A 26,336-nucleotide genomic window follows, 5' to 3' on the forward strand; every position below is an offset into this window, starting at 1 on the left:
TATGTGTGTGCAAGTCACACACGGTAGAAGTGAAACTTCCGAAAAGTCCCTGATTATATATACTCAGTGAAATGTACTGAAAATATAAACAGTCCCTTCATATGAACTGTAAATTTATAAGTACATAAGAAAAGAATTAGGATTATTAAAAACAATTTAAATTTCATCATTTTTAATACTTTTCAATGAGTATTTGAAATCAAGGGTAGACTACGAGAGATTGAGATAGAGTATCAGGAGTATTAGAATAAATGTAAGATTTATTATTTTTTACCGAGCCTAAAAAGTATTTAATATTTTAACGGGCTTGTTCAAGTTTACTGTTTTTTGCTGGACTGAGCTTGGATTAGTATACCTTGCATTGTTTTTTCTATAGATATTCTTTACAGAGAATGCAGTCACTTTTAGTTTTTGGTACATGATCTGCTAAGATCTCCCAAGAGCTTAGTAAACTTGAACGAGCCCAATGTAAACAATTATATTACATATGGGGCATTTCACGCCAAATCGGACGGTTTCAAAAATTTTAATTTGAGATATTCTTAATTTTTTGGTATTTTTTAGTACCCCTCAAAAGAGGCCTCCTGATAAGTTTTGAGATTTTTTTGATCACTGGTTCAAAAAATATCGAATTTAAAAAAAAACCGCTCTTTTTTTGGTTTTTTGTTTTTTGGTTTTTTGCTCGTAACTTTTTTAATAATGGTCGAAATTCATAATTTTTTTTTTTAATGCCTTTTTTAGAAAAAAATATAAAAATAATATTTAAATTATTTTTCATTAAGATTTTTTAATTTTAAGTTTATTAATCGTGTTTTCCAAATTGTGTGCATCCGTTAATTTTTTTGAAAATTTGCTATTTTGAACTTCTATTTTTCTTTCAACTTTTAAGCCCGGTCCGGTGATGGTGACTACATAATAACTATTTTTTTCCGATTTTTGAAAATTAAAAAAAAATTTTTTTTTTCATTTTATTGAATTATATCATTTATTTTTTTTTTAATGTATTTTGAAACACTTTATAATTTTTTATTATTATAACAAGCGTAGGAATGTCTTAACCACTGATTAAAAAAAAATTCATTTGAAATTTAAAAAATCATTTCATGATTTTTTCGCGTAGTGGCGCTACTGACTATTTTTTTTACTGTTACCCTTTCTTTTCATTAATAGTCATATCGTTTTATATCTCTATCATAACCCCTTTAATTATTGTTTACTATTATTCGTCCAAAAGTAAATTTTGTGTCTTTTTATTAATTGCTATCGAAAAAATATTTAAAATGGAATCTAAACTTAAGTTTAATAGATGTTGTAATCCTATAAAATTATTAAATCATCCTGCGAGAAAAGGATTAAGATTAGCTTCAGCAAAGCTTCGAGAATCATGGAATTCGTCGCGTTTCCATTACTTGTGCCCCAATTGTAGAAATACATTAGGATCTCTTAAATCAGTTGCATCTGGATCAAACCATGGTGTTAATGAGTGTGATGAAAGTGACAATGGATGCGATACTGGTGATGAAGATTTTGATATCGATGAAATTATTGTCGACGATAATGTCTCTGTTGATGATAGCAATACTGAAAACTGTCCGATAACTGATCCGATATCTGACCCGATAACTACTAGTGATTCGTTTTGCCCAGGTATTCTTTATTTTTTACTCTCGTATTTCGAAGTTCATTTTGAATATAACATTTATTTGATTTTATTTTCTCTTTTGGGGGGTACTAAAAAATACCAAAAAATTGAGAATATCTAAAATTAAAATTTTTGAAACCGTCCGATTTGGCGTGGAATGCCCCATATATTACATATTATCAAGTCTCTCTATATTTTCACATTGAACAAATGACACGAGAGGTTTATAGTAACTGAAATAGGAAACAAATGCTTTAGTTTCAATTTGATTTATATATTTTTGGGGTAATAAATTACAAGTAAGGCCAACCCCATTTTGGGCTATAACTAAATAAAAAATTGAAATTTTTTAATTTTTTTTTATTCTGCTTGTATTTACGGCGCATTTAAGATAAAAATGTCGTGAAAGAAAAAAATAATGATTTCGATAGCTTTTTTGCCTTCGAAAGGAAGAATTTTGGTTTTAATTTTTTTGGATAAAATTTATATTTGATCTTTTTTTGATGTTTTAGATATATTTTTTTTTAAAGTACAAAAAAAACGAACAATTTGAAAAAAAATTGTTCAATTTGATAAAAAAAAAATTAGAAAAACGGTTCACCCTGAAGGCCATCCCTGCAGCCTCCCGCTAATTCCATACCTAGGCGTTTAAAATTGCACATGACGTTTTTGAGCTCGAATACAATTCATAAGTTATTTTGAGCTCTCCAAGCTCAAAGAGATAGCTTTGCCATCCTTTTGAGCTTTTCGAGCTCAAAAGTCTTATCAAAATCCGATGAAACACGATTTTTCTAATTTTCAAACTGCTGTAACTTCTTAATAAATCAACCAATTTTCACGCGGTAGGCGGTGATCGATGTGGTTTTTTAAGTTCTATAAAAAATTTAAGACAAAAAAAATTAATCCGATGAAAAATTCCGGAGTTATTACAAAAAAACACTTTTTTCGATTTTTTTCGACAACGATATCTCACGAACACATCAACCGATTTTGACGCTCTTTGTGGCGATCAATGCGGGTTTTCAAGGTTAAGAGCTGATTGGTTTTTGAAGTTGATCGGTTTAGCCCATTCGGAGATATTTAAAAAAAATGAAAAAAAACTTGTTTTGTCACTTTTTTTTTCACTTTTTTTGCAATTTTTCGAAATCTACTGGTCCGAATCGGTTTCAACTTACAGGAAATCTAAGTTAACCGCGATGAAATCGGTCAAGCCATTCAAAAGTTATGAGAGGCTTACACACACACACACACACACACACACACACACACACACACACACACACACACACACACACACACACACACACACACACACACACGTACGGACATCATCGTGAAAATAGTCAGGAAACCTTCCTAGGACCTCGAAACGTCGAAATCCGATAAAAACTCGATTTTTGAAAAACGGGGTAAAACCAGTAACTTCCCGATTTTTGAAAATTTTTAATTTTCTTAGCGGGAAGTTAAAAATTAACATGGCTTAGCTTGGGTTGATCCCACTTGTAAATAATAACCATTTTCAGAAAACAGCGTCAATTCCTGTTTTTGATCTAGTAGTTTTTGGCGTAATTGTAAAATTAAGATGAAAATATTCACACAAATAAAAATGCATCAACAATCAACTCTCTTGCTTCATATTAAATCTTACTCATACGCAGGAGCAAACATATGTATTAAACACATACTAACATAAACACGTAGAACGGTCGGACTTGGAGCATGATATAATATAGATATAGATCTACTGACTATCCCACTACACAGGAGCATGCATATGGACAATGCTTAGTAGACGATAGTGGGGACGCTACGAAGCATCGCACAAAGAGGAGACCGATAACTTGTAATGTATTCTATCTCATTCTCTCGCCGGCTCAATCCAATACATTAACGTGTTTTTGTCTCTATACCACGTCGATCGCTACCAAGTTGGTCAAAATCAGTTGATTCGTTCGAGAGATATCGTGAACGAAAGAAAATCGAAAAAAGTGTTTTTTCGGAATTACTCCGAAATTTCTTGTTTGATCAATTCAACCTTGAAAATTCTTTATGAGGCTAATAAAACTGCGTCGAATGCCGCCAACCACGTAAAAATCACTTGATTCATTCAAAAGTTATTGCGGTTTGAAAATTCTAAAAATAGTATTTTATGAAACTTCTATCAGATTTTTGAGCTCAGCGAGCTCAAAATAACACATAAATTGTATTTTGAGCTCGAAGTGCTCAAAAACCTCATAAGTGCAATTTTAAGCGCCCAGGTATGGAACTAGCGGGAAGTTGCAGGGGTGGCCTTCAGGGTCAACCGTTTTCCTAATTTTTTTTTTTTTTTCTTTCAAAGTAGCAACTTGAAACGATTTTTAAAAAGTATAAGATGGTTAACTTTAAGTCTTTTTTCGATGTAGATCCACTCATATTATTGTATACGTGCAATATGGTTGTGATAGAGGCATTTGAAGATCACAAAATTGCTGGACCTGGATGAGTCGAAAGTAAAGTACTACCTCACGCGCTTCGCACTTTGAGGCGGACAAAAGCAAAATTAATCGTAAAGATTTTTGATTATTACTCGCAAAATGCTTGGACTGAAAATTTTCAAGTTATATAAAAGAACAATATTTTTTTCAAAATTTTTGGACGATATTTTCAGAAAGAATTGACCCATTTTGCTGTGGATTGCGGCAATCGACGTTATTTTTTGAGATTGAGAGTTGATTAAATTATGAAAGTGATCGGTACAGTGATTTGAAAGTTATTAAAAACAAAACATTATTTTGAAAATTTTATTTCATATTTTCTAACACAAACGTACGCACGCTCATGTTCAAACAGACGCACACACACACGCGCACGTGCGGTGTGAAACAAAAATAGCCTTTGAAACTTACCATGAATTTGATACGGGTATGAAGATAATAAGTGTGTGAGTTGGAGATCCATAGCGCGAGAAAGTAGTAAGGGGTTTTAAAACAGAATTAAAACTTTCAGGCTCTTATTGACAATAAAAATACTTCTTTCAGTATTTGTACAGAGATATTAATACTTGATCTATTTTTGTACCGAGTCTATTTGACCGGCGTTGTTTAGGTAGCGAATTACTTTCGTACAGAGTTGCCTTTACTGGAGTTGTATCCTTATCAATATAAAGATGAATGATCGAAAACAAAATGATCATAGCACAAACATAGTACTATCTCATAGATTACTGTTTCTGGGGGGTCAATTTTCCTGGCGATTAATTGTCCTACGGATCAATTTTCGTGCGGATGAATTGTTCGAAGAATCATCAGTCTTGTCATCGTTTAAATCGTTTTCATTTATATGAGCTCAATTAGTAGAAGTATTGAGAAATAAATCATCAGTTACCTTATTTCATTTTATCTTTCTTTAATCTATGCCAGAGTTATACAGCTGTAAATCTGAAGCTATATTGAGATACACAATAGGCCAGATTCTTCGAAATCATGAGCCATTCGAAAGATTAACAATCTGTTATTAAGGATTTTTTTCTAGTTACCAAATAGTTCATGGCTTTATTTAGCGAACGATTATAAGAGTGATAACACTTTCAGTATCACCATCTATTTAGGTGTGACGTGTAACGTGGTCTTTGGTGACTTCATTGTTTATTCTGGTAGTGACTAAGCGTCTTTTACCACTGGTCCTCGTTCTACCGCTATTAAATCTACTGCTTCCGTTTAGTCACTGTTGGCTTAGGCTGTCTGCGATATTTTTCTATGATTCAGCCTTATATTACCTGATCAGCAAAATTTGTTACAGTTCATCACCGTGATCCTTTTCTTTCCCTTTTTACTAATGCAGCTCTGTGTAATAAATTACATTTATCAACCAAGAAAATCATTCAAGAAAATACCAATGATAATAATAAAAACCATAGAGCTTCAGAGATTCAAGAGGTAACTAAAATTTCTTGAGTTCAAAGAATGACTGAAAATGTAAAAACAGAAGAGAAATAGATCAAATCAGATAGAGATTTAACGGTCAAAAGTAAGTTATCTATATTTAGTTACAAATACATAGTTATTATCACCAAATACTAGTAAGTAGAGAAAAACTATGTCTTAGGGTTAAGATACTAGAGGTACCTTATGTTAGACTGTAGAGTCTGTAGAACAGAATAGAATTATCTAATATTAGATAATAGAGTTAGAAGAGTTTTCAACACTAGACTCAAAGAACATCTAGACGCAAAATTAGATTAACTGAATGAATTAGATTATGCAGATAATTAAAAGAAAAATCGGAAATGAAGAATTATTGATGACTCCAAATTGCCGACATCATTTAACGACGATATTAAGTGGGCTACGGCGTCAATGATTAGATTATCGACAGATATGGAAAAGTCCATCATATCTGTCAAGCGATCTGCAAACAAATTACCTGAAGTAATAAAAATAGTACAGGCAACATCACAGTTCACTGAGGAAGAGGTAGATTCGCTTAAGATATTACTGGAGAACAGAGTTAGCAGCATCCCAGGGTAAATGTAAATCTATGGCGTAAGGGGCCAAAGGAAATAAGGGATGTGTACATCGCGAGAAAAAATGTACAAAAATACACCCAAATTTCCAAAGTATAGAAGGCTGGAACCACACCGGAGTTGTAGAAATAAAGATTAGGCCACTTTCATACAAACAGGATAGATTAGCTTCGTAAGGAAAAATTGGCAAAGGATATAAATTTGACCATGAAAGGCAAGGAAACGACTTGTGACATGTGCTGTAGTGAAAATTTAGGAACCAAGACATATGAAAAAAAACTTGTTAGAAGTAGTGTCTTTAAGAAATACGGAGATCTATGAAAGTAGATGCATAGTAACATTTACCGATGATTACAGTGCTTAGTGTGACATATGTTCCATCGAAGGCAAACGCAATGTGCTTTGCAATTTAAAAACATTATACTGATTTTTGGTTTAGCGCAATTATCCGATGCGTCAGTAGTTGCAATCTCAAACCATACTCAATCGTAACCTAATTGTAGTAAATAGATTAAAAGAAGGATACTATGTAAATTTTAGCATTGAAAGATTTCGAATACCAAACTCATGAAAATATGTGTTTTGGCTACGTAACGATTCATCCGCAGACAATTCATCCGCGAAATTTCATCCACGGACGATTGATCCGCACGACAAATGATCCGTGATTTTGTTACCATGTTGTGCCCTTTTATCATAGTTTTTGTGTATGTTTATTTGAGATTAGACCAACACATAAGCTTTTTACCGTGTTGTGCCCTTTTATCATGGTTTCTGTGTGTGTTTATTCGACATTAGACCAACACATAAGCTTGTTACCGTGTACATTCGAATTAATTGTCGTGAGGATAAATTGTCGTCCGGATCAATTATCGGGCGGATGAATCGTCCGTGGATGAAATGTCGTGGATGAAATGTCGGGGATGAAATGTCGTGGATGAAGTGTCGTGGATGAAATGTCGCGTATATGTTAACTCATGTACAATACACGCGGATCCAATAGAGATGCGATGCATGCAGGCATGAAAAAATAGTCGTAGTTTCTGTAAATGAGCAAACTAGTTTACTCTGCTCGGGAACCCCTGCGATATAAATACTTAGTTATCACTCATATTATTTATCTAGTAGAACAATCTCTTTTTTATAACTTAACATTATCAGAGTTTCTTTAAAACAATTACATATTATGAGCTGATTAATTTTTTGTTATTCGATAAATTTTTGCTGTCAATGAATAGTAAGTGCCTCAGAACTGTTTAAATTGATTGTTACGGTCGAAAGGGATTAATGTCATAGAAAAATTTTGGTGTCTTATTTTTTAGTTTTTTTGTAGCTTAAAGTTTCAAAATAAAATGACATTAAGAAGGATAAATTAAAAAATGAAAAGTTTACGCCTCACACGCTTATTCTGTTACAAATATTAACATACAATTCAGATAACAGATTTGACAACGAGAAAATACCAAGAAATCTATTGAAAATCGATTTTATAAGAACGTAGTATTCAATGCTAATAATTTGAAATCGATCAGTATAGTCGGTTAGAACTTGGTTCGAAAAAATATTTGTTTCTTTAATTTAAATCTTGAGATTTCTTAAAATTCAGTCACCAGAATTTTTTAACGTTTTCATAAAATCTAAAGGTGATGGAACCCTTTTCAATGCTCCAAGCCGCGATCTGATCAGTCAAGCTATTTAAAAGTTTTACATGCATCTACTCACAAACACGTACGTTTACACAGCGTTGTAGACACCATCGTTAATGTTTCTTAGGATCCAAGAACGTAAAAATCTGAAAAAAAAACCTTGATTTTTGAGTCAGATTAAAAAATAGTACTCCCCGCTAGGAAAATTGAATATTGTGAAAAAAATTTGATTTTAGAAAGAGTTAAAAAATGTTATGATTTTATAATTTCATAACTTTCATTTTCAAACCGTCTCTATTAATTAATATGGACCTAACATTATTTGGAGTATTAAAATCAGTTTTTGGTATAAATTTGTCATAAGGCATTATGCCGAAAGTGGAACACTTCCACTTGCCAGTACGTTAGGAAGCATATTGTATGAAAAGTATTATATTAAAAGCAGGTCCCAGCCTTTACTGCTTCGTGATTTTCTCCAAAACAAAGAAAAAATTTTAGAAAAAACTCTCTGCTACTCGATAGATTATTCAATTGTTTATTTTCGAGCAAAATTTTTTTTACGAAATTGCATTTGTTTAAGAAACATCCATGAATTTGTCACAGCTTGCTTGCCTGCAAGGAGATGGGACCCGTTCATAATGTGATAAAAATATCAATTAGTTTTCTTGTACGACTACTCGATGAATATTTCTTCTGTTTTTGACGATTCGGTATACTTACTAAAGAGTACCACTATTTATATATTGAAACACTAAATTTTTACTTAATTTAAAATTTAATTATTTAGACCATTAAATCTCGCGGATAAGAAATAATCGCCTAAACTTCTAAAAATTAGGATTCGCTGCTCTGGGATATTCCGCTGCCGTGAACCAATGAGTGTCTTTGTCTTTAGGTGATTTTATTAGTTTGAGACAGAAGTTCTCACGCGTGCCAGTCAATTTATTTTAATTACTTACAAATTTTAACTGCAACGATGACCCTTCGTCTTTGATTGACCCTTTGGCAGGTTGTAGATAGATAGTCGTAGTAAATAAATAGGTGAATAGTGGTAGTTTAGTAATAGTGTATAGCGGTGATAACAATAAACTTAACTTTATTTCACCAAATCAACACTTTAAACAAGACTTATAATATTTCGGTAACGAAATATTTATGAAACAGAACACTTGTATTTAAGATTATAACTAATTTAGTAATAATACTAGTGAGCGTGGTGAGTAATCACCTGATGCGAAAAATAATAATTTTAATAGAAAATAATACAGAATATTAAATTAAATAATAAACTTTTAGATTAATTGAGATTTTGGTGAGTAGTCACCTAATAGCAGTAATAGTGGTAATAGTAGTAAAAATGACTAAGAAATATTTTGCGTGGTGGTTGACACCGGGGGATAGATCGAAGTGTCGATCATCGCTCAAGTTTTGAGGTTCGTAGCTGATTTTTCCCTCCTCGTGTCGTCTTGTGACGTCACGGGGCTACGCATTAATTTAGCTAGTGTCGGTAACGAAAATTTCGGGTGGTAGTTCGCCAGGCTGGTAACATCGGGACATTTTGTAGTGTCTCAATCCCCCTGCCAAGCCAAGACTACCCCGTCAATTTTTGAACCGAGCTAGCTCTTTGCAAGAGTCGGTGAGTCGTCACCGGGTATGGGGATAGTAGGATGATAGGAGTTAGTGGTGAGTGATCACCTAGGATGGATGGCTTGATGAGATAGTAGGAAGAAAAGTTGATGAAAGGTTTGGTGAGTAGTCACCTGATAGTGGTATGGTTTGGTGAGTAGTCACCTATGATAGTAGTAGTATGATTTGGTGAGTAGTCACCTAGTAGTAGTATGATTTGGTGAGTAGTCATCTATGATAGGAAGATTTGGATGGAAGGTTTGGTGAGTAGTCACCTGATAGTGGTAAATGAGGAATTGGATAAGTGGATTGGTGAGTAATCACCTGGGAATTAGATGTGTGAATGGACTGGTGAGTCGTCACCTGAAAAGAAATTTTAAAATATAAAAATAAAATTTTTAGCTGTGAAGTTGGTGAGTGATCACCTGTAAATAAATAGTTAATTAAATAGAAAGTTCCCTTGAGCAAATGGTCGAAACTTCGTTCTAGACTTCGATCTATTTGCTGGGCTGAATATAAAATAAAATTTTAATTATTAATTAATTGTTTTATGTTTTTGTGTTTTTGTTTGATTGGTCTGCAGCTGTAATTAAACAAATTAAACTGGCAGATAAAGTATTAGATGGTATGAATGATATTATGATTACTTAGTTTTATTTTAACGCAGTAAACAATTTTGATTTTTATAATATTATAATATGATATACTTGGAACATATTTGAAATATTAGCAGTAATGAATTTTTAATAAAAAATAATAATGAAAAAAAAATAAAGTAATGATAATAATAATAAAAAAAAATTTTCTTTTTTTTTTTTTTTTTTTATATGAGGATGAAATGAAACTTCCTGAACCGTAAGGGAGGGTTTACTTCCTCGTAGAACGAAGATGGGCCTCGTGGAAGAGTCTCATATCCTCTTGGGTATACTCAGTGCCGATCCAATCCTTGTATTTGGGCCAACGCCTGTTACAGGCCCGGCACAGGGGGTCAAAGAATTGGATTGCTACTCCGCATCCTGAACAGCGTCCACGGAAGTGGTCTTTTATTTCCTTTTCGTGAGGGCGGAAACACGTTTCCGTTGTGACTTGGTCTTGGTAGCAGACATGACACATGTCTGGCCTCCACGGTAAACGACATTCAGCAATTTTGTGGTTGCGTTGCCGGCAGTTTTGACATCCAGATGAAAAGAACAGTGACTGAGCTTGAGTGGCCACTGTCTGGGTCCACGATTCTTGGAGTTGACTGTGAAGAATCCTGGGTTGAACGGCAGCACAAGTGCTGTGGATGGCTTTACAGAATGTTTGGTAGTCTATGAAACGAATTCCATTATGAACAGCTATCTGGTTAGCGTCTACGGCAGCTGGTGATGAAGTTGCTGAGTCTGTATCTTTTAAGAACTGCTGGTATGCAGCTTCTGGTGATATTGGTGCGTCGTATTCGGGTGCTGGTATCGTCTGAGAATACGGTAACGAATGTGCGTACGTTACCATTACTGGCTTAGATGGTGTATTCTTCCTAACAGCTCCTGTTGCACGGAAGAGGTTTGACTGTTTTTGGGTGACGGATGCTGAAGCTTCTTCGGTGTTGATCGTTGACGTTGTAGAGGTCGGTATTAATGATTTAGGTGGTAATGAAAATGACTGTTTCTTAATATTACAAGTGATTATGGGATCAGAAGATAAAGTTTCTGATTCAATGCTTATGACTGACGACAACTTTGGAATACTCTCAGTTCTAGTCTGAAATGATGGTTGTCGTTTAATTTGACTTGATTTTTTAAAGTTGTCTGAGTCATGTGTGCCGAGACTATGTATAAGCATGAGGTCATTAAGTTCATTGCCGGATTTGATTTTTAATTCAGGTTTTGAACTAAGCATTTCTGACTCAGAGTCTGACTCATAGTCCATATACTCATAATCTAATTCGTTTTGGTTAATATCAGGGATTTCTGAACTATTTTCTTCGCAGTTGTTAGAAACCGACCTAATTGGGGCACTAGTTAAAGAAATAGGTGCCGTAAGGGTTTGTATCGCGGATATTTGAGCCTTAGTTGGTGTATTGGAGCTCACCGGAGTAACTACTTGGTTTTCGGGATCCGGATTTTTCGTAAAGGGTCGTAAACCAGCTCTTTTCCGTATCTCGTCTGTAGTTCGTGAACAACAGACTGCAGCAATATGTCCACTGCGTCCACAACGGCCGCACACGGTCTGTGAAGATAATTGGTTAAGTGTCTTTTGTAAATTTTCGAACATATCCTGCATCGCGGCTTGGAAATTAGTTATTGCGGATACAAGTACGTCCGAGTGGTCATTTTTTTGAATTCTGTGACCTGAGTTAACTGGGTTTGAACTCGACAATGCAAAAAGCGTGGTCTTTTGGTCATTTTCCGATCTAATCATATTAGAATTCGGTAACTCCGATTTAGTAATGGCATTTAATTTCGTTTGAGTTTTTAGGTTATAATCGGAATCCGTGTTAGATTTCGCTTCTTTGTTATTATGTAAGCGTTGACATGAATCTACTACTGGTTGCCAAGAACTAACGCGTTTATATAGTATTGAATAAGTGTCAATATGTTCTTCCGCAAATTTAAATAAAAATTTTGAATTAAATTTTTGGATAATAATTTTTACTTGTCGGCTTTCAGGTAATGGCTCTTCTAATTGAGCAAACGCGCTTTGCATTCGATTAATAAATGCAGCTCCGAGTTCGTCATCGGCTTGTCGATAAGAATAGATTTCTTGTAAAAAGGTCTCATCTGATTGGTGGGTTTGCCACACTTTGAAGTGTGTTTTAAATACTGACCAGTCAATAAATAAATGTTCATTTTGATAGTACCAGTCTAAAATATTACCGGTTTAAGTTGAAGCGACAACCGGTCTAAAATTCTCTAAAGGAATATCATTGCTGACCATACGTTGTTCTAAAGTTTTAATAAATTTTTTGGCATCTAATTTAATAGATGAATCGCGTGGGGGAAAAAATATATTCCATGATTTTGCAGTCCGGCAAATGTCATTTGTCCGTAAGGGTGCAACTGTACTCGGGTACGTATAGGAAGGAGTAGCGATTGGGACTATGCCTGGAATAGCATGTATGTGTTGCTGTGTCTGTGACGCAGGCACATGGAAAGAGGCGATCGGTGCTGTATAAGTATGCGTCATGTGAGGTACAGTAGTGTGTGAATGTGCGTGTGTACCTGACACATAGTATGGCGTCGGTGGTGCTGTGTAAGTCTGTGTTACGTTCGGTAACGTAGTATGAGACTGTACATGTGAAGCTGGTACATGTTGAGGCACCGGTGGTACGAGTAGTGGGGCAAGTGATGGAAGCGCGTACGGTAAACGCGCAATCCCACTAAACGTTGGGGCTGATGCTGTAGGGTAGGGAAGCATGTCCGAATGGAAAAAATTAGGTGCGGGCGGCACGGAGTGATTTCCCGCTGAAAAATTTGAACTCGGGAATTCCCGCGGCTGAAACGCATATATGTCGTTGATGTGATTATTATTATTTATCGTATTAGTCATCGTTCGAGCTAAGGTACTGGCAAAGGGTGACGTCAATTGCTGACAAGCTGTTTTCCAGGTTTCTGCTTCGGCTCTTAATTGTCTAATTACTACCTCGACGGGTTGAGTCGCACTGTTTGTATCTTTGGGGTCAGGTACTCTACTTGCGTTATTGTCAGTCTTATTTGTAGGGTCAGTGCTATTATTGACAGTACTGTTGTAGATGTCACCTTGCGAATTGTCTAGTCCAAGTAAATCGTCTTGTAATTGTAAATATAGACTTGAATTTGAATTTTGGATTGGATTAAAATTTAATAAATTTTGATTTTGTAAATTCGCATTATTACTAATCGGTACCGAGAACTGATTTACTGGGGTGTGAGAAAACATTATGAATAGTTGTAATGTTAATTAAACTTTATTTTAACTATTATTTAATCTTCTGTTTAGATTATTTTACAGTGACACGCCTGTCAGGAATTTTAATCCCAGATTTTCTCGAGAAATAATTTTTCGGTGACGCGTACGAATTAAAATAGATAATCCCAGATATAGTAAATATTCGATATTTGATTTTAATAATTTAATAACTGAATCTTAGTATTTAATAACAATTTAATAATTAGAATGAACGATTAATATTATTTTGAAATTCAAACTGCAAAGTTAAACAAAATAAATTATTTTAACAACGGTATTTGATTTTAATATAACGGTTAGCTATTGTACACTAAATTTTTATTATAAATAATAAAGTTAAATAAGAGATTTAGTTTTGGCTCAACTAATATAGACAAAAGGTATTTTGTAGAGAAATAAAACTAAAGGAATTTATTTTATTTTCGGGAGTTTCAGAACGTAGTATAAGACAACCGATTTTTCGAAGAATATACGCGTGAAATGACCTTGAGTTGTGTTTTACTTGAGTTCGAGTATGCAACGTGTTGATGGCTTATGACCCGACACACAAAGTGTATTAGACAAGAACCTTGTAAAGATTTGTATACTGATAAATTTAATACTGAAAATGCTTTTGACAAATTTTACTGAGAGTACTTCTCAGCTATGACATCAGCATAATTATCTTTACAATAATAGGATTATAATTTTACAATTTATAGTACAATAGGAATATTTTCAATTTATGATGCTTAAACTAAATGAATTAATATGAGAACGTGAGAAATTTTGTCAATTTGGAAAATTAATTTTATAAATTTACGAATTTATATAACAAAAATTTCACTATTTAGATGAATTTGGTAATTTTTATTTTTTTTTTTTTTTTTTAACAAAAATTTTGTTAATTAAATTTTAAGTAAATTTTCTGTAAAGTATTATATAATTAATGAATTCTTAATTCTATAAAAGATGAATTTGTAAATTTCTAACTTTACAGGGAATAGACGACATTTATTTGAGAGCAGCGTCCCTGTTCGAGCGCCATTGAAACACTAAATTTTTACTTAATTTAAAATTTAATTATTTAGACCATTAAATCTCGCGGATAAGAAATAATCGCCTAAACTTCTAAAAATTAGGATTCGCTGCTCTGGGATATTCCGCTGCCGTGAACCAATGAGTGTCTTTGTCTTTAGGTGATTTTATTAGTTTGAGACAGAAGTTCTCACGCGTGCCAGTCAATTTATTTTAATTACTTACAAATTTTAACTGCAACGATGACCCTTCGTCTTTGATTGACCCTTTGGCAGGTTGTAGATAGATAGTCGTAGTAAATAAATAGGTGAATAGTGGTAGTTTAGTAATAGTGTATAGCGGTGATAACAATAAACTTAACTTTATTTCACCAAATCAACACTTTAAACAAGACTTATAATATTTCGGTAACGAAATATTTATGAAACAGAACACTTGTATTTAAGATTATAACTAATTTAGTAATAATACTAGTGAGCGTGGTGAGTAATCACCTGATGCGAAAAATAATAATTTTAATAGAAAATAATACAGAATATTAAATTAAATAATAAACTTTTAGATTAATTGAGATTTTGGTGAGTAGTCACCTAATAGCAGTAATAGTGGTAATAGTAGTAAAATGACTAAGAAATATTTTGCGTGGTGGTTGACACCGGGGGATAGATCGAAGTGTCGATCATCGCTCAAGTTTTGAGGTTCGTAGCTGATTTTTCCCTCCTCGTGTCGTCTTGTGACGTCACGGGGCTACGCATTAATTTAGCTAGTGTCGGTAACGAAAATTTCGGGTGGTAGTTCGCCAGGCTGGTAACATCGGGACATTTTGTAGTGTCTCAATATCAACCTAACATTTTCGAGCCTCAGAGTGAATAATATGATCGTAATAATCTTATAAAAATGATCGAAATATTTACTATTAAGATACAAATTATTTAACAACGATAAAATATTCAAGAGACAAATCAATATATTCTAGTATGGAAGCCGTCATAGAAGCATCTACGTGATATTATCGTTCTTGGAAACCTAGATTCCGCTCTTCAGGAAAGATTGCAAGCCTTACTTTCTGTGGAAAGTAAAGAATGTAGTTGGACATAACGGTTTTCTATATATATTGAACAACTGAGACAATCAGTCAAATGCTAAAAAATTACGTTTTTAATTTCATTTCAACTACATCTATTGAGTAGATATAAATTTCTAGAAAATTTATGAGCAGCTAAACTTTTTTTTTGGTCTTCTAATATCATTTACATTAAAAATAAATTTTTTGACAGAAACTTAAAATAATACATGTATATTTCATGAATTTATACAAAAAATAATTGACTATTACTTATAGGTGGTTATGGAGCGTCGTGATATAATATTGACTGCGATTTTCGGAACGTTTGGTGCCATCGGCGTAATCATTGGTCTGTGCTTAGTAGCTTGGCGATATCTTTGGGATAAAAGATCTAAAGATCTTGATAGTGACTGCGACAATGGAATAGATATTGATAATATTAGAAGTATTGATGAATCACAACAATATTTAAAAAAAAATGGAATACTCAACTTCAAAACACCACTTATTACAACCAAAAAGATCGGGTGAGAAATACATATCATTCTTTAGGTATAATTATTTAAAAGATTAAGTATGAAGAGCATGAAGCATGAATATCACCTTCATGAATATCACATTTACTATAAAGCCGAATTTGAAGAGAAGTTACAATATTCATTATTAATCGCAACTGTTACTTTTAATTTTTAAAATTTGAGCAGTAGTTAGTTTTATATTCTTAAATAAACTATAAGAACACTTTTAGGAAGTTATCTTACATATAAAGAGAGTATATAGAACAGAAAAAAAAATAAATGAATGTTCAATTTTCAACGGTTAACTGACTGTTAAGATATGATTAAGTTTTGCGACCGTATTATGTAAGCGTTATTCGATCTAGAATTTATTTAAAATTCTATCTTGATTTGAACAATATAAACAAATATGTCAAAAACGCTAAAAATTGAGATCATTCATCTCTTTCTTTTTGGTAAATTTTTATTACTCATACACAGAGTTTATATATAAGTACTTTTCATGAAGATCTCGTGAAAGAAATTTTCTGATATGGCCATATACATCCTGATGCGAACCCTACGTATCAGATGATATAGGAACATTTCAAGAATAAAGATGAAAAAAAATTCGGGGATGAGCAGGAATCTAACTTTGGACCTCGCACTTTCTAGACTGATCCGCTCCCCGCTTGCCTAAGACATCGAATTAAAAGAGAGGTTTTCTATAAACTTCAAGCAATGGAATGATTAGACATGATGATTTCTTAGTTAAAAAATTTTGTATCTAATTTATTAATGATAAATTATTAAATACAATTAACAGTAAATTATAACTTGTCAATAATTTGTGTAAGCCCGAGTCGAAATGTGAACCGTAATTCCAAGGTCTCGGACGTTACGAACGTGAATCCTACGGCTCAAGCGTTACAAACGAAACTCCAACGTCTCGGACATTGCAAATATAAATTCAATGTTTTAAAAGTGTTATTTTAGAAGATTCTGCAACAATATAACCGCGGACATTTCAACCGACGATTTTTAAACCGAACGACATTTGAACTGAAGGACAGTTCAACCGAAAGACAGTTTAACAGCAAAACAATTCAACCGATGACAGTTGAACTGCAGTTTTCGTGATAAATTGAACATAAAATCTATGATAATTCACTCTTCAAAATAAAAATTTCTTAGGTTAAGACAGTATTCTGTAGCTAATGCGAAAACACCAATATAAATATTTGGCTTCTCCAAAAAGCTTACCATTTTATCGATCTCAAGTAGCTCGATATCGATAAAGGCAAATACGCGGGATATGTGTGTGTTCATTCGACAGTAGACCAACACATATGCTTGTTACCGTGTTTTACCCTTTGATCATAGATTTTGTGTATGTTTATTCGACAGTAGACCAACTTATAAGCTTGTTACCGTGTTGTGCCCTTTTATCATGGTTTTTGTGTGTTGAAACGTTATTGGTTAATAATTTATTCTAATTACCTGGATACTTAAAAAATGTAAAAAATAATTAAGAAAATGTTCAGATTAATTTAGTTGGTTCAGGGTCCGTTTCAAATAACCGTAGGTCTGCCTGGCTAGGTGAGATTAAAGATAAATTAATCTGATAATAAATACCTCGAACTGGCTGTACAAACTAATAAACTAACACCAATACTTATGTGTGACTTAGTTATGGTTCGAGTAGATGATGCTTCCGTGGATGAACTGGAATACGTGGCTTCTAGTACACGAAGTAGTGAATCCACCCTCAACCTTAGACTGGAATAGGATGGTGTGGCACGAAGTACAATATAATAAACTGGCTTCTTCGTTTTAATAATTTATTTATTCAATTAAAATGAATATTATTTCACCACAAATGCCAAACTTGGCAATATTCACACTAACGTAGAGTAAATCAATAACAATAGTTATTGTAAAATTACTGATTTAATAAATCAAACTGTTTAAACTAACAGGCAAGTAAGTCCGAGTATTTATAACGAAATAAACAAAACAATGATCAATCTATTTATCACAGAACAGGGCAAAAACGACCTGTAATTGATTGAATTGTTCAAATCACTTCAGGCTAAGTGAGATTCAATCAATTAAACAGGAATGGCTCAATTTACTTTGGAAGCTGTTCAAACTACACTAGGCTGGTAGGACTTACTTGCACGAAAGGCAATTAAAGTAAAAAGGCGCCAACAGCATGGTCGCACGTGCTTATATAGTATCAGCGGCCATGGTGTTGCACTGGTCAAATGTGCCCGAGGCTACCCGAGATGCTACGATGTCCAGCATGGTAACAGTGTGTTTATTCGACATTAGACCGACACATAAGCTTGTTACCGTGTACATTCGGATCAATTGTCGTGAGGATAAATTGTCGTGCGGATCAATTGTCGGGTGGATCAATCGTCCGTGGATGAAATGTCGTCGATTGACTAGTCGCAGCACCGTTCAAAAATCTAAATGTACATTTTTGGAATTTATTTTATTTTAAATACTTTTGAATTTCTGAAAATTAAAATTTTGGGAATTTACTCCAACCTTTTAAACTGACAAAAAAGCTGAGCGGCTTAACTATAGGCAGTGGGTATCAAATAACTAGCTTCAAAAAATTAGGAAAACGGTTGACCCTGAAGGCCATCCCTGCAACTTCCCGCCAATTCTATACCTAAACGCTTGAAATTGCAATTATGAGGTTTTTGAGCTCTTCGAGCTCATAAATACAATTCGTGTGTTATTTTGAGCTCTCCGAGCTCAAAAAAGTATCTTTTGTATGCTTTTGAGATCTTCGAGCTCAAAAGTTTGATAGCAGTTTGATAAAACACTATTTTATGAATTCTCAAATCGCAATAACTTTTGAATGAATTAACCGATTTCCACGTGGTTGGAAACATTCAACGCAGTTTTTTAAGCTTCATGAAAAATCTTCAAGTTTAAATTGATAGAACAAAAAATTTCGGAGTAATTCTGAAAAGACACTTTTTTCGGTTTTCTTTTGTCAACGATAACTCACGAGCGAATTAACCGATTTTGACCGGACTGGCGGCGATCGACGTAGTTTTTTTATGTTAAGAGCTGATAAGTATTTAGAATTGATCGGTAGAGCCGAACTTGAACCTGGATCTTTTGGTTACGCACCGAATGCTCTATCATTTAAGTTATCCGAGACACTGTCCGTAACTACCTTCCAGTTACCTATTAAGTTCCACTGAGTAAGTCTCTTTTGGCCAAGGCTTTTAATATTTAAGGTATTTAATATATCTATATGTACATATATACATCACATTTTGTCACATTTTGTCACCTTATAGATTTAGTTTATGAGAATGATGAGATGTGCATCAACTCATCGGTAATACGGTTAGTTATCGGTCTAGCAAGGGCTCAGCTCGGGTTTGAATCTTGGTAAAAACGGAATGCGATTTTCACTTTATTTCTTAATAAAGAAGAAAATTTAAAAATTCAGTTCAAAAAGTTACGGCTCGTTTTCATCAATAACTGTGTCGATTGATTTAAAAGACATCAATAACATAAAACATCAGTACATCAATACATAAGTCATCGCATCTTGTATGTATCTCTGCATGCTCAGATGTCATTGGCATTTAAATTTTCATCGATGTTTCCGATGATAGCATCTCGTCAGTGGATGTATTCCTTTGATCTTAATTTAGCTTGGTTGTATCTATAATATAGCGTAAACGTTCACTTTCGATCTTAGCGAAAATATCCAAAATGTATTGATGGAATAGTTGACGGTAGTTAAATAAGGGGGGTTCTGTGACGACGAGTTCTGTGACACTCTATTTACCACGTGAGTATGAGTGTGTTTCTTGCTTATCGATGGTTGTTTTGTTATCGGTTATTTTCCTTATCGACGTTGGGTTTGATAGTTTTCTTATTTATTGTAGGTTGTCTGTATTATCGACTGTTGTCTTGGGTCTTGTCGTGTGACTGTTACATGATTTTGGTGGGGGCTTATGATGTTATGATGGGGATATGGTGGCTGTTTGGTGGGAGTGGAGGAAATTAGGAGTAATAATTTAGTATTATTTGTGATTGATAGTTTAAATGTGAAATTTGGGGGGGGGGGGGGTTATCAGTGGGAGGTGGATCTATGAGAATAGTTTGGAGCGAGGAGGTTCTATGCGTTGGTTATTTTTTCTGTTTTTTCGGAAAATTTTTGTACTTTTTGATTTGATTGACACCTTGGATGTTAAATTTGAGTCTTTTATTAGTAACTTTTACCCCATGCTAATAGTTCACAGCATGGGATCATATGCGTTGGTCTTTGAAAATTCTCATACTTTTCCATAGAAATTCAATGTTTAGCTATTTTAACAACAAAAAACTCTGCTATTTTTAATGTTTTTGGTGAGGGATTTAGCTATAAGACCCAACAACACTCTTTGCATATCCACAGATTTAAAAAATTTTTCCTCGTGTTCAATAGTTCAACGGGTGATACTATGTTTGTAGATTAGTTTTTCAAAGTGTTTGGTATTGAATTTCTTCTTGAAAACCACGACTTGTTGGATGTTCTCAGAGACTTGACTGCCTGTCCTAGCACACTTCAACTCATAGACACACTTGATGAGCTTATCGAATTACTCAAACATTTAAGAAATAAGAAACAGAATATTCTTAAGCCTCACAGTTGTGTATATGATGCTATCAACGATTTAGTCTATCCAGACTATAGAATTAATACTGACGAGCGCTCAGAAGATCTAGACTTTTTTGAATTGTTCACTATTTATGCAACTGCAAGCAGCTTTATTCATCAAGCTCGTGAAATTGCTCAAGTTATTACGAACATTTTAAAATTAGCAACACTGAAGAAGCGTATGACTAAAACTGAGCAAAATGGAGATAATAATTGATGCAACTGGTTTTGAACGAGCTAATGAGGAGTATATAGTAAAAGAACTCTGTGCAATCAATATCTCCAGAAGTGTTTCCATCAAAGGAACGTATGAATGCAGATATTTCATGTTTAAACGACCATTAGATAATTTTAATGAGGAATGGGTTATAGAAGATATTGATTACAATGGTTCTAATCATGGAATACCTTGGGATGCTGGTACAACATCATATCACTTAATAAAAGAAATCATCAAAGATTTAACAATTAATGCACGTTTTATATACACACATGGAACTGAAAAAGCAAGATGGCTCAGTGCAATAATGACAGATGCAACTACACCAATCATAAACATTGCTAATATGCGTTTTTACACTAGTAACGCTATCAAGTCTGATCAAACTTTTCGCTGTGAAAATCGAAGTCATCATGCGATGACATCAACTTATGCTTGCGCTTATGAAACTGCTCAACGACTTCAATGATGGATCATCGAATTTTGGGGTATTGAAGCTTCATATGAAAAATCTGTTGAAGTTTTCTACAACCACAAATATTTATCTAAAATGCATGTCATAGATATTGCATGTCTAGATGAAACGTTTCTCCTCAGAGTCACTCCAGATCAAATAAGAGATATTTGGGGTAAATTACCAGACCATCTACAAAGAAATAAATTCATTAAAGACTATCAATGCTGCAAGGAGCATTATCCAATAGAAGAAAAACTTAACGAAGATGTTTGTGGTCTCCGGCTTTATCCAATCAGGGAAAATTGTTATCAATATCGACAGAAAAAATAATTTGTAAAAAACTTACTTAAAATAAATAATACTAATGTAAAGTGAAATGATATGAATAAATAAACATTAAATAATTTTAATCCGTTTTATTGTTGTATTTCCTTTCCATTACAATTTTATGTTATTTTTCTTACAGTACTACTTATTGGATTACATTTATTAATACGATCATGTAATATTAGACAGTAATGCAGTTGTTTGATCTGGAAGCAGGTTTTCTGATTCAAATTTAATTCGTATATCAACAGGTCGTGACTTAATTGACTCATTCTGCTTTGAACAGTCGATAACGAAAAGTGAAGCTTCTTGTAAAAATTTAGCATTTGTCAATAAAGGTTATGAATCTTTATTAAAATATGAAGTTTGAAAATTTGTATACATATCATATAGTAAAGCATACTGATTTCGAGTGATACTAAGATTTAAATTTCCATACGGATAACTTTGAAAGTTCAGAAATAGTTTAACATCTCTAATATTACAGTGATCGAATTTGCTTGCATCGCTCATTAAAACAGTTTTTCTTGCTGTTTGAAATCCTAAAATCACATATCGTGGTTTCTCCAGCTGAATAGAAGTCTTGATAGGCCACACATGTTTGGTCGTCCTTGGTAGCAGTGGGTACTCGTACAATTGCCATGTGCGAAAACTCATTGGAATCGTTGGATCATTGGCGATAAAATTCAATGCTTGAATTTTCTGTTTATCTGACATTGTGATGTATGGAAGATTCCACTCCACTTTATTGAGAACAATCTTTACTCTATCAGCGACAACTTGAGCATTTGCAGGTTCATGAATGTATGCATTGGTGTCAGCATTTGATCTTATAAGTATTAATTCATGTTTGGCATTAATAATAATGCGATTGTAATCTTCAGCAAATCCAAGTGTAAAACTCAGAGGTATAGATATATCAAAATAACCATTGGCATTAGTTAAGTTACTAGCTGCTTGTGTTAGCCAACCAGCGTTCTCCATAATATTACTCCTACCAGGACTCTGAGATATATAATTTTTCATGAGACTTGTAACACCAACATTTTTACATCTATCAATTTCTACTCTATTGATTTCATAACGTATTTCCTCAAACATATGACAAATAGCCATGTTGACTAATTTCATAGATTCTGATACAGCTGTACCATCTTCTTTGACAAATTGCCCACAAATGTGCAATGAACTTTTTCTTGATAGAATACATAGATCTTGATGTTGAATGCTGATTCTAATCTCATCACTATTATTGAATGTTGATGAAGTATAAGGTAAGTGTGAGTGAACTTATAGTGAGAAACTGATTCATCAAAGATGATTGGTTTTTGAATATCTAAGATTTCCGCCATGGTGATATAATACAACACAAGTTTATCTTCTTTATTTTATCAATTTTCCACGTAATCTTAACCCAAGGCTTTTGAGGAACTGTGCGTTCTAAGCTGTCAACACTTGAGATGTTGAGCGATGACTGACTGATTTCAGACATGGTGATGGAGTTATATAGCTACCACCAATCTTTTTATCAAAAACTATACCCATTATTTATCTACAGCCTTGATATGTAGTCTTATTGTTATTGTTTCACCTCGAAAATTAACTAATTTCCTATCTTGATCAACTATCTTACACTCAACTCATAGGGCGTTAATTTTAAGAATTGATACAGGTAAATAAGATTTGTAAAGTACATTTGGCTCCAAACGACGATTTAAAAATCCTAATATTTTAGCGATTGTATCTTCACGATTAAAATTAACAGGTTTATTACACTTAATTTCACTTCATAATTCATTATTGTTTTCTTTAAATCAAAATTCAAAACCTTCTGGTATGTGTTTTTTTACATAATCATTAATATCTGACACTTCATAACTTCCAGTTGGTATTGTTATTACTCTATCAGCCCACGCTCTACACCGTGCAGCATCATTGGGGTAAGACTCCCGATCATGTTTCGTAGGATTTTTTCTGTCTACACCTTCTATATAAATCTTATTAGAACCTATATCAATATTAGGTATTGAGTTATAGGTTAGAAGTTCCCGAAAATGTTAAGGTTAACGACTCAGCCATAACTGATAACCGATTAAATCCAGCACATCAATTTATAGTTGATTGCATAAAAATTTAAGACATAAGTATCCACATATAACTATATTATAATCTTGATATTTTTTATGGTTATATTTTACGCTACTCACACCGAGATATTTTATAAGATCACTAGGTGGTTGAAGATTACCAAAGCTATCAAAATAAATTACTTTATTTTTATATTTCTTGTAAGCAACCCAATGTGTGCCATTTCCATCTTTATCATCAAGATTTATGATTACAGATTCATTCACCCATGGCCCTGACTTTGGTAAATCATTTCTCATGAAAACCCCTCGAAAGTATGGAATTTTCAAATCTCTAACATATTTGATTAAATCATAATTTGAGAGTGCTCGATGTGGTAGCGTTAATAGTTTTTTGAATCAGGACTTAAATATAATCCCATTCCTTGTTTATATGGTTTCAGATATAACCCTTTACCCATAGCTACTGCTTCCATAGTAGCATTATGACGTTTACTTTCTTCCAAATCACGTTTAGCTGATTTAGCTGTATTTACAGCGCGTACAATGGATGCTATACCTCCACTTAAGCTACCTACTGCACTGAGTGCTGTGAAAGCTGGGATTAAAAATGATAATATCCCACCAATTTTTGACGGTACTGGCAATACCCGCGGTAATTTTACATTTTTTCTACCACCAGCATCCTTCACAGCTTTTCGAGCTGCATGTAAAGCTGATTTAATTGGTTCAATACTTTTACGCATCGATTTCTTAGCTAAACTTATTATTTTTCGCACTGATATTGGTTTTTTCAAGCTATGACGTTTAATTTTTTTCTTCAAGTTATTTTTTCCAACTCTTCTTTTCATTCCAACTCCTTTACGTTTTGTTCTTCTCTTCAAATTTTTATTTTTTACAGATAAACCCACAGATAAACCCATACCCAGACTTCTCTTAATTCTCATAGCCTTGTTAACACCCCAGGCAACAGATTTCTCACCGACTAGCGTCTTTTGCGTGAAGACGTAGTGCAGCTTGTTGAGCCAGCTTTTTATCAGGTTCATGACGTGCTTGCATATTGCTAGGATTTTTAGAATAAGCAATATCATGCTCTTTACACGTTTTATCAAGTGGATTTATACCAGGATCACCTCGAGCCAGTCTATTAGATAATTTAGTGCCTGGTCCACAATACTGATATCCTGGTACGTGTAATTCTATTGGTAGTTTATTGATAATACCATTAACAATGCCCCCACCATGTTTGATTTTAGCTTTAATAATTCGACTGTTCTAAACCATGGTTAGTTGATCACTGACTAAAATCATATAAATACTCAATATTTATAACCAATCTAGTAATTTATAATCTGAATGCTAGCTAGTCAACATCATCAATCAATATCTCTTGAAATTAAGATGAAGTTTGAAAAGGAAACCGCTAAATTACCAGTTATAAATTTTGATCAAATCGTACAAGGTGATGAAAAAAAAGTTCAAAAGCGTCATGGAGCACTCTTACCAAATACTGTTCGAGCAATTATCTGTGGACCATCAAATTGTGGGAAGACTAACGCGCTTTTAGCTCTTGTCACACATCCTAATGGATTGAGATTTGAAAATATTTATGTATATTCCAAATCCTTAAACCAACCAAAGTATAAGTTTTTGGAATCTATATTAAAACCGGTTAAGGGAGTAGGCTATCACCCATTTAGTGATCATGAATCAGTTATCAATCCAGATGAGGCTCAATCAAATTCACTTATGATATTTGATGACGTAGCCTGTGAAAAGCAGGATCATATCAGAGCTTACTTTTGTATGGGGCGACATAAGAATGTTGACAGCTTTTATCTCTCTCAAACTTATTCAAAAATTCCGAAAGATTTGATTAGAGACAATACTAACTTTCTTGTCCTGTTTCGTCAAGATGAAATGAACTTGAAACATATTTATAACGATCATGTAAATACTGATATGTCGTATAATGAATTCAGAGACTTATGTGCAGCATGTTGGAATGATAAAAACAGTGATAACAAGCATGGATTTGTAGTGGTTGACAAAGATAGTGAATTAAATAATGGCCGCTATAGAAAAGGCTTCGATTGCTTTCTAAGTATAAATTAAATGATCACGTATAAAACTGAACGGTTGCATTACGTTTTCAGGTCTGTAAATATGGCATATAAAAAAAACATTTCTCAACAGACTGAGATGTTGAATCAAATATCTAAAGTTAGTGATGCAATCAGACAAAAATATAAAATATTGAAAATCGGAAGGGATTCTTCGGAACAAGCAGCAAATGAAGCATTTAAACCTATAGTTACACCATTAAAAACTTTAGTCGAAAACTCTAAAGCTATAAAATATGAAATTAAACAAGAAAATTCACAAAATTATTCTATCAAGAAGCCTGAAGTAAGTCAATATGAGACGTTCTACGATGACACCCCTTAAATATCAGCTGAAAATTCTAGTTTAGATCAATCAAGTACAAGCATGATAAATCAAACTATTGTCTCGCCATTTCCAGGAATGACAAGCACACCAATAAAAGAGCAAGACTCTTTATCTCAATATATATCAACATTAAATAGAAACAAAAAAAATCCTCGAGGACTAGATACTAGATTTGGAATTCGTAAAAAGGG

The 26,336-nt window shown here is 33.5% G+C and overlaps 1 protein-coding gene across 3 annotated transcripts in view; it reads left to right on the top strand.

The window, feature by feature from the left end:
- The window catches only part of LOC123266848 (synaptotagmin-7-like), a 286,342-nt gene that overhangs the window by 26,031 nt on the left and 233,975 nt on the right, over nucleotides 1-26,336 (top strand). For 2 of the 3 annotated variants that reach the window (XM_044731296.1, XM_044731297.1), the window contains one exon: nucleotides 15,702-15,952. The exons of the other annotated variant lie outside the window; for it this stretch is intronic. In XM_044731296.1, the coding sequence (XP_044587231.1) occupies nucleotides 15,708-15,952 (245 nt within the window). In that variant the 5' untranslated portion in view covers nucleotides 15,702-15,707. The remainder of the gene's footprint in view (nucleotides 1-15,701; nucleotides 15,953-26,336) is intronic. 3 annotated transcript variants of the gene reach the window in all.

This window comes from Cotesia glomerata, linkage group LG6 (assembly GCF_020080835.1).
Source record: "Cotesia glomerata isolate CgM1 linkage group LG6, MPM_Cglom_v2.3, whole genome shotgun sequence".
NCBI classification, from domain to species: domain Eukaryota; kingdom Metazoa; phylum Arthropoda; class Insecta; order Hymenoptera; family Braconidae; genus Cotesia; species Cotesia glomerata.